At 35.4% G+C, this 16050-nt stretch overlaps 1 protein-coding gene and 1 long non-coding RNA gene across 2 annotated transcripts; one reads left to right on the plus strand and one right to left on the minus strand.

The window, feature by feature from the left end:
• Positions 1-290: 290 nt before the first annotated feature.
• LOC109505584 (uncharacterized) lies at positions 291-2831 on the minus strand. Its single transcript, XR_012139596.1, has 3 exons — positions 2694-2831; positions 1208-1294; positions 291-1098 (listed from the first exon to the last, which is right to left on the minus strand). It is a non-coding gene; the product is annotated as an uncharacterized lncRNA (long non-coding RNA).
• LOC105042305 (pentatricopeptide repeat-containing protein At4g14820) lies at positions 2739-13594 on the plus strand. The gene is made up of 2 exons (XM_010919455.4): positions 2739-3452; positions 11935-13594. The coding sequence occupies exons 1-2, from the start codon at positions 2872-2874 to the stop codon at positions 13526-13528; spliced, it is 2175 nt and encodes a 724-aa protein (XP_010917757.1). The 5' UTR covers positions 2739-2871; the 3' UTR covers positions 13529-13594.
• The last annotated feature ends 2456 nt before the right edge of the window (positions 13595-16050 follow it).

Genomic DNA, 16050 nt, shown 5'->3' on the forward strand with positions numbered 1-16050 from the left:
CAATAGTATAATGCTTGTATTAAACATTTTTCAAACCTTAGTATTTCATATTTCAAGATTATAACTTTAATAATAGAGTCCACTGCTTAATTAATAGTAGGAGATATTCAAACCTGCTGTCTATTCAAACCTGCTTAAGTTTCATACATGTGCCATTTCACATTTGTTGGTTCCATGCATGTGCCATTTCAACATTGCTTATTTTATATAATTAGACCATGTGCCAAGCATTAAACCTATTCCAAAGCTCACTATTTACTAAACAAGAATTTTAAATAGTTAACAATAAAGACAATATACATTAGACAATATTCGTACATAACATTTATTACAAAGATGATTTTCAAAGCTCATCAATACACTAGAGCTTGTCCCCTATATGATTGCTACTTTCAAAAACATTACATAATAGCATACATGGAAGGCAATTAAAATATGATCACCATTGTTAGCAGAATGAATAAAAATATGATTGCAATCACATATAGCTTCTCCCTTGTAGCATCTTTCGCAAGCTTCCTCTTGTTGCCTCATCTTTGACGTCACTAACCTCTTTCTTTAAATCCTCTGCCTCTTCTAGCAAATCGATTATCTCTCCTTTAAGTTCTGTCATATGTTCTTTTAAATCAAAATTTTCTTCTTTATATCTTTCAACAATAGTAGACAATCTTTTCACATCGGCTTTCAAGTTTCTTGCTTCATCTTTTTTCTCAAGTAGAGCTACTTTGGCTCGAGCTCTTATCTCCGGATCAATCTAAGTAAAATATCCATAATATAAAGCATTCTACCATCAATTAATATCCACACTATAATTAAACAATTTATATTAGCATAATGCGACAATTCAAAAAACAAATTCAAGATGCTGATCACACTCATCTGATAATTTGGACGATCCTTAAATCTTCATTCAGGGTTATCATTGGTCCATGAAGTCCACATTTTAGCTACAAGACTATACTTGCACTGACCGGGAGCTTTAAAGTTTCCAGTTGAGTCCATGCTAGAGAGTGAGGAGTCATGTAAAGATCTTCTAATTCTTCTAAATGCCATCTTTTCTAAATCTCCTCTCCATCTCTCTCCCATTGATGTGTAGCCCTCACAAATTACAATCAGAGGGGATCAACATTTGCCAATGAAAAGAATGGATAGATTAAGGTAAAACCCTACTCGCAAGAAAGAACAAAAAGTAAGGTAAGAAAATTACTTTAGTCATGGAAATAGAGGACCGATCACTGTCTTCTCACTGACTGGCAAACCACCACCCTCATAACTGTCATGGGCATTGAGTCACCTGGAATGGGAGGAAGATTATATTCCACATGCCAAATGAACAAGGAGAAAAGATGGGAAACATCTTGTCCACATCAGTCCTTTTTATCACGTATCTCTATTATGTGAGTACATGTGACTTTTCTGTAATAGCAAGTAGATAAAATGCATGGCTAGAGTTCGAATTAAATTTTTTTTAAAGTTTGATGATCTAATTGCACCAAATTGAAGTTTAGGATGAAGTTGAAAATCTTCAAATAATTCAGAATTTTTTCTATAATTAATCTAAACTTAAATAAAATCTTCCAGCTAGTTTTTTTGGATTAGGTTTTAGATTGTTACACATCTTGTTCCACGTGACATGCACCCACCACCATATAGCTGCCATCTCCTCTTATCCCCCCTCCTCCATCATCGTTGTCATCATGTCTACTAAGCAACAGCCACCACCTTCATTGCACATAGATTAGCAACAACTTTTGCTTCTAGCTATAGAGAAAGGAGTCATGGCAATGGAGGAGGAAGGTATGACAACTCATGAGGTGACAATGATGATGATGTCAATATCAAAGAGGATGATGATGCTAGGATTTGTTTGTTGGAAACTATTATAATAATTTTGGAAAAAGAAAACCTACTAATATGAATAAAATTGAAAAATAAAAAGGAAAAAACAAGGCTGGTTAATAATAAGATGTGTAGGTTCATTATCCTAAAAATGAATTCACTCTCCTCAGGTGGGTATCTAGTGGTGTCATCCCCGAAGTATAATGAATGGGGCTCGATTCAAAGCCCCTATTATAAGAACAGTCATCTAAAGGTTTGACTCCATAAATGTTTTGCTTCAAATGCTCGGAAGAAGTAGAGTAAAGAGAAAGAGTAAGACCAAAGAAAAATCAAGTAAGAAAAAGCACAAGAGTAATACAATAGATAGATAGTTTTCCAATATATGATACATGGCTAAAATCATGGACCTAGGGCCTTTATATACGCTAAGTCCAAGTAACTCTAAAGAGGCCATAAACAGCCTTAACATTTGTTTCATAAAAGGTTTTAAAGGTACTTTTATAATCTATGATCTATATTCGAGATGTTGGACCGAAGTAGATCTGATCATGAGTCGAACTTTGGGCCCAAAAAATATCAAGTTTCATATAGGCTTGATTTGAAGCTCAATTAAAAAAGAATAAAGTTTAGGTCCAAGGTCCAACTCATGATCAGCTCCAGGTCACCTAAGGCCTTTATATAAGTTTGATCTAGAAAATCCTAAAAGATGCCCATAAATTAAAATAAAAAAAGAAAAATAATAGTAAAATGGAGATACTTTTCTATTATCTATGTCTCATTCCCTAGATCTAGTGCCTCTATATAGACTCAGAGAAATATATATTTTTTTAAATAGAGAAATAATGTTATTTTACCGTTTTATTGCGCGAGCGCATGTGGCAGCGAATAGAGTTCGAATTCCTCTTGGATATTTCATGATCTCGTGAGATCACAAGCACCCATCTCACCATTCACCAACACGTTCGTACATGTGTTCGCCGAATACTGCAAGATAACTCTCCTTTGAGGGCGTGGAGAAGAAAAGACCAGAAAATGGAGGCCGTCGCCCTTCAGCAACCCATACCGACCTCTTTCCTCTCACCCCCGAGACCCAATCACCTCCTCCTCACAGCCACTACCCTCTCCCACCTCAAACAAATCCACGCTCATCTCCTCCGCTCCGGCCTCGACCTCTCCGCCCCCTTCCTCTCCAAGCTCCTCTCCCTCCCCCTCTCCTCCCCTTCCTCCCTCGACTACGCCCTCTCCGTCTTCTTCCACACTCCCCACCTCGATGCCCGCCTTTGCGACCGCGTTCTCCGCGTCCTCTCCCGCACCTCCGCCGGCGAATCCCGCCGGGCCCTCACCGCCTACGGCCGTATCCGGTGGGACGGCCTCCTCCTCGATCGCTTCAGCTTCCCCACGGTTCTGAGAGTCGCCGCGAGGGCCGGCGGAGACGATTGGGTGGCCAGAGAGGCCCATGGGCTCATCGCCAAGCTGGGGTTCGATTCCGACCCCTTCGTCCAGACCGCATTGGTTCGCTTGTACGCAGCGTGCGGGCGGGTCGCCGACGCACGCGGGGTGTTTGACCGGATGTCCCAGCGGGACCTCGTCGCCTGGGGCGTCATGCTCGACGGGTAAGTTTTAGATATCTCAGACTGCAGAACCCCGTAATAGATAAATCTCCCGACAGATATTTTCGCATACAACGTTATTAAAATTATAGATAACACTCTCTTTCTTAACTCTCTATTTTTTATGCGGACGCTCTGGCTTTGGGTGTGAATAAATTCCTTCCCTTGAAAGGTGGCATTTGGTGCATTACATAGGTAATGTTGTTATGGTAATATGGTTGCAGAGAGTGGGAACACGGTTATCTGATAAAATTACAGAAAATCATATATTGCAGTGTTTGATATGCGTAGTAATATTGTTGTAAAATTATAGAGAATTTTACGTTACAGTGTTTGGTACACAATTTAGATTATATGGAATATAAGTTAATTTTTTCAAAATATCCTCATCCTTGCTTATTAATTATTATCTATTTTTTAAGAGGATAACTTAATTTTGAGATTAATCATTTTTCGTGACATCATCCATTATGTTTTTTTTTCTATTTTCACGAACCGGGACTATCCATAATTTATTTTAATTTATTTTGATGAGAATATTTTAATCCTGAAATTATCTTGTTGCAAGATTGTAGGATTGTAAGATTATATGTAATTATATAGCTATCTCCCCTTAGACAATCAGATTATCTCTTTTTGAAGTAATGCTACATTACATATGATGCAACATTACCTGTGAAAGTAACAAAACAAACAGTAGAATCTGATTACCTGTTGTAAAATTACATATAATCCTATCAGGATTACATGTGTCACGCTCCGATACCCAATATCCGGGTCGGATACGTGATGGCTGCACACTCTTTAGAGCAAGTCCTAAAGAATATGCAAGGCCAAAAATAATTCATCACAATCTCAACATCCATAATATCTAATTTCAATAATAATTAGTAAACTTGCATAATTACAAATTAAATTTTTTCAATTCTCTAATCAAGTATCATGACACTCTATCTATCCATCTGCTCACCCGCAAATCCAAACCATAGCCAATCATGAGCATCCTGTAACTCTGAGAAGAAAAAGAGAAATGGAGGGGTGTAAGCTTTACAGTCCAATAAGAATTTTCATATCACACCAATATAATAATATAATCTGAAATAAGGATAAGCAATAAAACATAAAATCTCATGTTCAATATCCAGAATACTGTAAACATCCATAAATTATTTATCTTGTCGAAAGAGATGCATCATCATATGTTAACAGATGAAACACTTTTATTCAGCATTAGTTTCATGTCTTATCCTTTATTTCTCTTTTCATAATCATATGATCTTTAACCTTTTTTTTTCTGATTTTGGACTAACCAAGATTATGCCTCAATTTTCATCCAATCAAATTTTCACTCATAAGCCTCTCAAAGCTGTCTAAGACATAAGCTTCTGGCACGCTGTCCCAGGCATAAGCTTCTGATGAACTATTTCACATGACAAAGCTAGTCCAAACCATATCTTTTTTATTTAATTATTATATATTGATTTCACCAAATCAATTTCGATTTACACTGTGATTAAATTAGATATGTCATATTCATATAATTATGCCATCAATCATTGATACATATATATTGACATAACATACTCATGCTTAAAAATCATATAAGCAAATAACGGTATTTCAGATATAGCAAATTCATCAATCTCAAATCCAACGATGCAAAATCAATGATGCAAGACCAACGATAAAATAGCATATGTAATAGTGATCATGTACAGAGATTCTTATGTTTATTGGTGATCGATCTAAATGCAGAATTCGATGAGCTCTTCAATCTACGAATCCGAAATCAAGATATTTTGCTTCATATTTTTTTGTATAACAATTACATCTCTACGTGATCAAGATTAAATATAAAAATCATATATGAAAAAATTACGGATAAATGATCCTAATAACATAAATCCAAGACCTCTCTTAGGATTAATCAAAATTGAGATTTGTCTAAGTATCTGAACGCTCCATTGGTCCACAAGACTTTTAGAGAGAGAAAATTCATGAAGAGAGAGAAAATTTTAGAGAGAGAAAGTAGAGAGAGAAAGTGGAGAGAGAAGCTTCGTATTTTTCAGATGAGATAATCATGATCGAGATTATCAGAGATCATATCCAAATGATTCAATATGGATTAACTATGAGCAAATGTTATAAATTTCAAATAAGAGTCAGATTGGGATCCAACCTACTGCACGAATTTCAAAGTGATTTCAGATCATCTTATTTCTATCTCAAGTTTATTCTAAGATCCATGATGCAGTTAGAGAAAGAGTAGAAAGACCTTAGAGAGAAAATTTTAGAAAGAAAAAATAGAGAGAGAATCTAGTGAGAGAAATTGGAGAGAGAAAGGTAGAGAGAGAAGAGAGGAAAAAGAGAGAAAATTCTCTCTCATTTTTTTCTTTTTTTTTTATTTTCTTTTTATTTTTTCTTTTTTCTTCTTTTTCTTTTCTTTTCTTTTTCTTCTTCTTTTTTCCCGTTTTCTTCTTTCTTTTCTTCTTTTCCTCGTCCAAAACAGGGGACCCGATCCCCTTTCAACCACTCTTCCCCACCACACAGCCAAGGATGGCCGACTCCGGCCACCCCTGGCAGCACCCGGTGGCGGCACATCCACAACCCAGCGATAGCCCCAACGACGACTGTTGCTGGCGGCACACGGGGAAGAGAAAGAAAAAAAAAACAGGGATGGCCCTGTTCTTCTCCAAACCGATAGCTTGCCGGCTTCCCTGCACGCTGGCGATGGGAAAAAGTCCGAAACAAAGAAGAGAAAGGAGCTTACCTTGCTCCGACGGCCGAGAAGAGCTCTGGCTAACCCCTTTCTTCCCGTTCAAGAGCTCGCGGATCCTCTTGGAAATCCCTCCAATCTCCTAAAAATCTCTCCAAAATCCCGTTGTAGAGACCTAAGGGAGGGAAGGAGGGTTTTATAGGGGAGTTATCCTAACCTAAGTCGGACTCTATCGGTCCGATTTCATTGGAGTTGGAGAGAAAGAAGACTCCGGTAAGGAGTCTTCCTCCCACCGGGGGCTCTTTTGGGCTCTCCAACAAAAAATGCCAGGTCCAAGAGCCTATGGCTTGGGCCGTGACATTCTCTCCTCCTTAAAATAATTTCGTTCTCGAAATTAAGTTGTATTGTTTGAGATATATATTTCAAAGTATACATTCTTTATGTCATTCTTACGCTTCCAATAATGTCTTATATATTATTTATTTCTCATGATCTTGATTTAACAAAATTATGTGAATTCTCAAATTTATTTCTTTTATATTGATTCCTCAACTTTTTCGAAGAGCAGTAATAATTTAGACTTGTATTAACATATCACAATTATTTGTCCAATACATTCTCCTCAAAATTCATAATTATCTCAAATTGTCTATGATAGAAAAAATAAACAAAAGCCGAACATCGGGTACTCTTCACAATCATCGATTTCTTTCTTCTTTTGGCCTTCTAACAAATTTTATATATAGACTTTCATCTCAAAAAAACTTCAACCTTCTATGTCAGCTCAAATAATAATATTAAATTTTGAAAAACGAGATCAGTGTCAAGATATTTTAGATTTGAACTAACAAAAAAACTATCAAATTGTTAATAATAAACTTGAGATATCTAGGATTTTTTGGCATTATCTGTAATGAAATAACCTGTTGGCAAAAATTATCTGGCTATGATTAGATGAAGTCAAGACATGTAGCATTCTTTCATTATCAATAAAATTCTTCTTTATTTGCAACTAATGTATTTCATAATATCTTTTGATTTAAAGAAATAATATTTCTAATCAATTTAAACCACCACGCTTTCGCTGCGTACTCTGATCTCAACTTACCAAATTATATGAGTCTACCAAAGATAAAAATATCCTTGTATGTTAAATCAATCAAAGATAGATCCAACTTTCAAATTTTATATAAAATTTAGAGCAAAACTTTAAATTTTTTTGTTTTTACTATCCCTTGGGTATAGCACATCAAAATTAAATCTTGATCCACTTTCCATATTTGAATTCATTGCATAAGCTTCATCACTCAAAAATCCAATATGTCTTAAATTAATTTTGAGTTAACCTTTGATTTATCTTACAATCATTTAGACAACTTTCAAACCATTTTTTTTTCTTTGCAAAAGAATTTACTTCAACTTGAACCAACTAGAAGAACTCAAGTCAACATCTTTGTAAGTAGAATCAACTTGATTATTTTTTGTAAAGCTCTCCTCATCACAATCCTTAATATTAATCGATAAATCCAGGCAAAATCTTGTCCTTTATATAAGTCATTCAAAATTTAACAATAACAAGACACCTTATATCAGCTCAGAAATCTGAACTTTGATTTGAATTACAGTCCATCATCTTCAATAATCATAAAAAAAAGTGAGGAGTCTAATCCAAAGATGGAAATACAAATTATTAAAGATTTCATCATAACATGTATATCATACTCTAACAAAATGAATTTTCTTATTTAATTTAACAACAATATCAAAATATTTTTGATCCACTTAGAAAAGTAAATTTTTGATTTGAAATTCAATACAACTTGAAAGATCAAGAAATCAAATCCAAATATGATATTTTGAATAATCAAAGATTTCACCAAGACGTATACCTCATATTCTCATAATAAAATCCAAATATATTTTTCATCTAAAACTAAGTTTCATATATGACCTCTTATAGGTTTAATACTCAAAAATATTTCTCTCTCATATGATGTAATTTCTTCTTAGATCACATCCTAATTAACTTCTTTTTGATAAGTCTAAAATTTATAATGTTCGGACATTTATCATCGAAATTAGAAAAGTTATCATGATCTTCAACCATATAAGTTTAGCATTCCAAAATCATCGAGTATATTCAACACAACTTATCAATACCTCGCACTTCATTCCAGGGTCGACTCTTCTTATACTTAGGTCAATCCTACTAATTGAAATCCAAGATATAACTCGTCAATTCTATTATAGACATTATATACCACTTATGTATAAATTTCATCATAGTATCTATTGATTCGAAATTTAATTATTAAATTATTTTTTTTATATCTATCATATTCCTCGTAATCATAGCTTCAAATTCAAATATCACTAAAGTCACAATCTCGAATAATTATAGCTTTAAGCTCAAATATCACTTAAGTCATATTCTTTAGTGATCATAACCTAAACTCTAATATCATTCTATCACATCCTTAACGATTATAACTTTAAGCTCTGATATTATCTATCATACTTTATTGATTATAATATCAGAGTTTTAATATCACTTATGTCATAGTCCCTAGTGGCCTTAAAGTTTTGATACCACTTAAGTCATATTCTCTGATATCACTTTGTCACATCCTATTGATCATACATAAAGTTTTGATATTACTTCATAATCTCTAATGATCTTAAATCTAAGCTCTGATATTATTCTATCATATCCTAATTACTTATATCATAGTCCCCAAATGATTATAACCTAAGCTCTGATACCATTCTGTCACGTCCCGATATCCAACATTCGAGTCGGATACATGATGGCCACACACTCCTTAGAGCAAGTCCTAAAGAATATGCAAGGCCAAAAATAATTCATCACAACCTCAACATCCATAATGTCTAATTTCAATAATAATTAGTAAAATTTATATAATTACAAATTAAATTTCTTCAATCCTTTGATCAGGTATTATGACACTCTATTTATTCATTTGTTCACCCGCAAATCCAAACCATAATCAATCATGAGCATCCTATAACTCTGAGAAAAAAAAGAGAAATGGAGGGGTGTGAGCTTAACAGTCCAGTAAGAATTCTCATATCACACCAATATAATAATATAATCTGAAAATAAAGATAAGCAATAAAACATAAAATCTCATGTTCAATATCGAGAATACTGTAAACATCCATAAATTATCTGTCTTGTCGAAAGGGATGTATCATCATATGTTAACAGATGAAATATTTTTATTTAGCATTAGTTTCATGTCTTATCTTTTATTTCTCTTTTCATAATCAAATGATCTTTAACCTTTTTCTTTCTGGCTTTGAACTAACCAAGACTATGCCTCAATTTTCATCCGATCAAATTTTCACTCATAAGCCTCTCAAGGCTGTCCCAGGCATAAGCTCCTGGCCGGCTGATCTACATATAAGTCCATGGGGCTGTCCCATGCATAAGCTCCTGGCGGGCTGTTCCAGGCATAAGCTCTTGACGGACTGTTCCACATGACAAGGCTAGTGCAAATCATATCTTTTTCATTTAATTATTATATATTGATTTCACTAAATCAATTTCGATTTACACTGTGATCAAATTAGATATGTCATATCCATATAATCATGCTATCAATCATTGATACATATATATTGGCATAACATACTTATGCTCAAAAATCATATAAGCAAATAACGGTGTCTCAGATATAGCAAATTCATTGATCTCAAATCCAACGATGCAAAATCAATGATGCAAGACCAATGATAAAATAGCATATATAATGATGATCATGTATAGAAATTCTTACTTTTATTGGTGACCGATTTAAATACAAAATTTGATGAGCTCTTCAATTTACGAATCCGAAATCAAGATATTTTGCTCCATATCTTCTTGTACAACAATTACATCTCTACATAATCAGGATTAAATATAAAAATCATATATAGATAAATTACGGATACATGATCCTAATAACATAAATCCAGGACCTCTTATAGGATTAACCAAAATTGAAATTTGTCTAAGTATCTGGACACTCCATTGGTCCATAAGATTTCTAGAGAGAGAAAATTCATGAAGAGAGAAAATTTTAGAGAAAAAAAATTTTAGAGAGAGAAAGTAGAGAGAGAAAGTGAAGAGAGAATCTTTGTATCCTTCAGATGAGGTAATCATGATTGAGATTATCAGATATCATATCAGGATGATTCAATATGGATTAACTATGAGTAGATGTTATAAATTCCAAATAAGGGTCGGACTGGGATCCAACCTACTGCACAAATTTCAAAATAATTTCAGGTCATCTTATTTTCATCTCAAGTTTATCTTAGGATCCATGATGCAGTTAGAGAGAGAGTAGAAAGACTCTAGAGAGAGAAAATTTTAGAGAAAAAGTAGAGAGAATCTAGAGAGAAAAATTGGAGAGAGAAGAGAGAAGAGAGAGAGAAAAAACTCTCTCATTTTCTTCCCCTTTTTTTCTTTTCTTTTTCCTTTCTTTTCCTTTTTCTTCTTTTTCTTTTCTTTTCTTTTTCTTCTTCTTCTCTTTTCTCGTTTTCTTTTTTCTTTTCTTCTTTTCCTCATCCAAAACAGGGGACCCGATCCCCTTTCAACCACTCTTCCCCCACACACAGCCAAGGATGGCCGACTCTGGCCACCCCTGGCAGCACCCGGCGGCGGCGCATCCACAGCTCGGTGACAGCCCCAATGACGGTTGTTGCCGGCAGCACACGGGGAAGAGAAAAAAAAAAAGAAAAACAGGGATGGCCCTATTCTTCTCCAAACCGACAGCTTGCTGGCTTCCTTGCATGCCGGCGATGGGAAAAAGTTCGGAACAAAGAAGAGAAAGGAGCTTACCTTGCTCCGGTGAACCCCCTTCTTCTCGTTCAAGAGCCCGCGGATCCTCTTGGAAAATCCCTCCAATCTCCTAAAAATCTCTCCAAAATTTTGTTGTAGAGACCTAAGGGAGGGAAGGAGGGTTTTATAGGGGAGTTATCCTAACCTAAGCCGGACTCTATCGGTCCGATTTCATCGGAGTCGGAGAGGAAGAAGACTCTGGTAAGGAGTCTTCCTCCTCCTCCCACCGGGGCTCTTTTGGGCTCTCCAAAAAAAAAATGCCAGGCCCAAGAGCCTATGGGCTGGGCCGTGACAACATGCTACCAAACGCCCTGGAATCAATGAAGCTAATACCAACATTAGATGTTCACTGTTCATCATATAAAACTAATATATTTTCTAGATTCATTTCTCCGCTCAAGCTAGAAGAATTATTTTGTATTGGATGAACAGTGAATGCAGCAAATAATGTTTTTTTTGTTCTGTTATATTTCTTTATGACAACTAATATCGGCAGCTATCACGTGCAAAATTTGTTTGTGGATAAATCCAATCCAGTTTGAAATGGACAAGTAAAAATGAATATTTTTGTTACAATGAGGAATAAACTTGTTCTCCAGGAGATCCATTATTTGGGGATATGGGGTTTATTGAAAGTTTGCTTCATCTCTGACTAAGTAGTTGCTGGATTACCAGCTATAATTGTTTCTGCTAAATAATGGAATGGACTTGCCTCCCATCCGGCAAACACTCCCTCCTCTTAGACAATACACAATTGGTGAGGTCGTCAAATTCTATCATGTTACATGGGCCATGTGTACGGGATGAATGTTAGTACTTCAGAAAGTGATTTATGTGATAATAGGAATTTATTATCTTTGCTTACCATAAATAATTTTAATGACCAAACTTCCTTCATAGCACTCTAACTCCAATGGCAGTTATTGTCAGACTGGCTGTTATGGTGAAGCCTTGCAGCTGTTTGAAGAGATGAAGAGCTCCAATGTGATACCTGATCAGGTGATCCTGACCACAGTCCTTTCAGCATGCGGGCGCACTGGAAATCTGATGGTCGGCCAGGCAATTCACTCGTACGTTGTTGCATCCAGCATCTCCATGGATTTGCACTTACAGAGTGCCCTTATCAACATGTACTCCACTTGCAAGTCAATGGATAATGCCCAAAAATTGTATGACAGCATATACCCAAAGAATCTAGTGTCATCAACTGCCATGGTCTTTGGGTATGCCAAGATTGGAAAGATTAAGATTGCTCGGTCCATCTTTGATCAGATGCCTGATAAGGACCTAGTCTCTTGGAGTGCGATGATCTCAGGGTATGCTGAGAGTGACCAGCCTAATGAAGCAATAAAGTTGTTCAACGAAATGCAAGTCTCAGGTGTGAGGCCTGACATGATCACCATGTTGAGTGTTATCTCTGCTTGTGCTCATTTGGGTGCTCTGCATCAAGCCAAATGGGTCCATTACTTTGTGGACAAGAATGGGTTTTCTGATGTTTTATCGATAAACAATGCTCTCATCGATATGTACTGTAAATGTGGGAGCCTGGTGGATGCGCAAAAGATCTTTGATGAGATGCGGCATAGGAATGTTATCACTTGGACAAGCATGATCACTGGGTGTGCAATGCATGGGGATGGAAGGTCTGCACTGGCATTATTTGATCAGATGAAAGCCGAGGGGGTTGAGCCTAATGGGGTGACATTTGTGGGCCTGCTTTATGCTTGTAGTCACACAGGCTTGGTTGAAGATGGTTGGAGGATATTCAATTCCATGATTCAGGATCACAACATTGAACCCAAGCATGAGCACTATGGCTGCATGGTGGATCTCCTTGGACGTGCCAGACTGCTCCAAGAAGCATTTGAGCTCATCGAGTCAATGCCTTTCACCCCAAATGTGGTAGTGTGGGGTTCACTGTTGGGAGCATGCAAGGTCCATGGGAATGTTGAGCTTGGAGAATTGGCAGCCAAGAGGCTTTTGGAGCTAGACCCAGATCATGATGGGGCTTATGTACTTCTATCTAACATCTATGCCAAGGCTAGCAGGTGGGATGATGTTAGGCAGGTGAGGACATTGATGAAATGTAAAGGAGTGTCAAAGGAAAGGGGTTGTAGCTGGATTGAATTGGATGGCAAAGTACATGAATTTTTGATGGGAGATGAGTCCCATCCGAGATCTAGTGAGATCTATGGAAAGTTGGAGGAGGTTGTGAGAGAATTAGGGCTTGTAGGTTATTCTCCTGATATAGGTAGCGTGTTGGTTGATTTAGAAGAGGAAGAGAAGAAGGGAGCTGTTCTCTGGCACAGTGAGAAATTGGCTCTTTCTTTTGGGCTGATGAACTCAAGCAAAGGATCTTGCATTCGCATAGCAAAGAATCTTAGGGTCTGTGAAGATTGCCACACTTTCATGAAGTTGGTTTCGCAAGTGTATGAGAGAGAGATTGTTTTGCGAGATAGGAGCCGTTTCCACCATTATAAAGATGGTGTTTGCTCTTGTAGAGACTTCTGGTGAGTGTTGAGCGAACAATGAAGCATGTATGATTAATCTTCTTATAAATGTGTAATGAACTTTTAATTAGTCATCATATTCCCTGATGAATGTCCAATTTTTTATGCCTTGAATTAACATACACTATGGACTTATGACTGAGCACCATTATGGTCATGTATCTCCCTATTAAACAGAGCCAACTATTCTAACTTGTTGCATGAATTGATCTAAGGTTTTCAGTGTATTATATTGTAATTTTACTAAAAAATCTATCATATATATCTCTAATATTGTGTTTCGTCACAATATTTTTGCTTGTTAGTGAGGTTAATGTTCTTCAGCTCTTCAGATTATGAGAGGTTATGAGTGCCCTTTTGAAGTCATTGTTGCAGGAAACATCAGATAATGAATGGTATCTTACGTATCTGAACCAGATTCACTGTAAGTTGTTTTTAACAAACAAATAGCATGGTTTTGCTGTAGAATTACTCATATCCAAGTTATATCACTATGTGGACGCAGACTCAGTCTCATTGAGTATAAAATCAGTCAAAAAATGTTGACCAACTCGTTGAGACAGCATCTCTGCCAAATCTTGGCTGTTAAAATACAAGTGTGAACTGAAACCTTGTTTGGTTGCTTCGATCTGGTTCAGACATAAAACTCCATCTAGCACCATTGTTTTCTGGGGATAACTTTCTCTGAGTTATCAAGTAGGTTATGATCATTTGTGATTTTTTTCAGAAAAATGTCTGCCATTCTGCATTTGTTTGATGTTAGAGTTCATCTTTCATATCGGCCAAATATTTTCTTTTACTTCATTGCTAATATTACTCATCAATATGAAGTTTATAATGTAACGCAGAATATGCTAAAAGCACTTTTTTTACAGAAAAACATAATAAATCAATATGCTCAAATAAAACACTATTTCAATTTTCTTCCTGTTCATTTGTGCGTGATTTCGACTGCTGATCTAAATTACTAACATACCAAAAAACAAAAAAAGAAAGTTGTTAAGATTGTGTAAATCAGCATTATCTTTTCAAGTATTTCAATTCACAATGGAAAATGTGAGGTGAGGCATACCATCTTTTTATACACTGGTTGTTTAAGGATTCTGTCGATAATCATATAAATGCTTTCAAGTTTGTCACTCAATATGAGTTAGTCTTAGAGAACAGGTATGATTGAGAGGATGAGGACTTCCACATGTACCATGTTCAACCAATTTTGTAGTCGAAGTACCCAATCGAGAAATAAACTCTTAAAGTGTACATAAGAAATATATTTAAGCTTTTTGGAGAGCAACTCGAAATGACTGCTATATATGATATAGAGGAGGTCGAAAAGTACAAGTTGTATCACATAATTGAGATTAATGCTTCAGATAGAAATCCGATTAAGAGAACACGTGTGTAACATGTATCATGTCACATAAGAAATTTTTATGCTTGTGTGTAACGTTTGAATTCAATGGTATTTTATGTGTTCATAAAAATTTTTATTGCCGTATAAACTCACCATATCCCTACATTACATATTAAAATACTGGACGAAATCTGTCTAAGAAGGAGGTGCTGATATAACACAAAGTATAGGTGAAATCCAAGGGGACACGACATCGAGAACTACAAGATTCAATGATCTATGTAAAAAGCTTTTAAAATTAGCATATGATGGTTGTACTCTCCGCAAAACATATGATCTTGTCATAAATGATGTAGAGTCCATTATCATAAAAGTTTGTACACTGAAAAACAACCTACTTAAAGAATAAAGTATTATAGATCAAAGCTGTACTCAGTTGTTGGTAGCTATGACATATGTAGTCAAGCAGAAAAAATAAATAATAACCATATCATATTTAAAGATCCTTTAGTTTCTAATTATAAAGATCGTAAAAAGTTCAACAGCCTTGAGCACCCAATGGAGGTTGCAACAAAGAAATAGCAGACATAAAAGAAATACCAAAAAAAAGATCATAATATTCGAGCATACAAGGCAAACATTAGTAAAAGCTATATCTTCATAATTAATTAGTTTGTATTATGTTTTGATAGAATCCTTTCTTGTGATTTATTGGATGTTATACGTTATATAGGAAAATGATTTTAAAGCTTACATTAGCAGTGGTTCATCTAAGGAAGAAGAATTCGATGATCTTGTAGGCTCACCAGTGTTTTAGATCATATATTTATAATTTTGTTATAATAGGCACTATTTTGACTTGGATATGTGTTATATGTAAGTGATGTATATGACTTGTTCAATCATTAAGATATAAATGTATATGGTTATACATAGTTATAAATGAATGTATTACTCCTACTCAACTATATGATTTATTCTATTCAGTTTGTATATTTAATATCACATTAATGATTCTGAACTTCAGATATTTACTCTTTATAATAGATAATGCAAAATGGTTTAGCACAGACTAACCTATGTTAAGACAAACATTAGTAAAAGCTATACTTTTTAATTAATTAGTTTTGTATTATGTTTCTTATGACTTACTGGTGCAGGAAGTAGGGATG

The sequence above is a fragment of the Elaeis guineensis genome, chromosome 3, assembly GCF_000442705.2.
Source record: "Elaeis guineensis isolate ETL-2024a chromosome 3, EG11, whole genome shotgun sequence".
NCBI classification, from domain to species: Eukaryota; Viridiplantae; Streptophyta; class Magnoliopsida; order Arecales; family Arecaceae; genus Elaeis; species Elaeis guineensis.

Bases quoted from the DNA above. Each gene is read 5' to 3' on its own strand.
- LOC105042305 (XM_010919455.4), top strand. From the start codon at position 2,872: ATGGAGGCCGTCGCCCTTCAGCAACCCATACCGACCTCTTTCCTCTCA. The intron at 3,453-11,934 runs GTAAGTTTTAGA...CTCCAATGGCAG, and splicing joins TGGGGCGTCATGCTCGACGG to TTATTGTCAGACTGGCTGTT.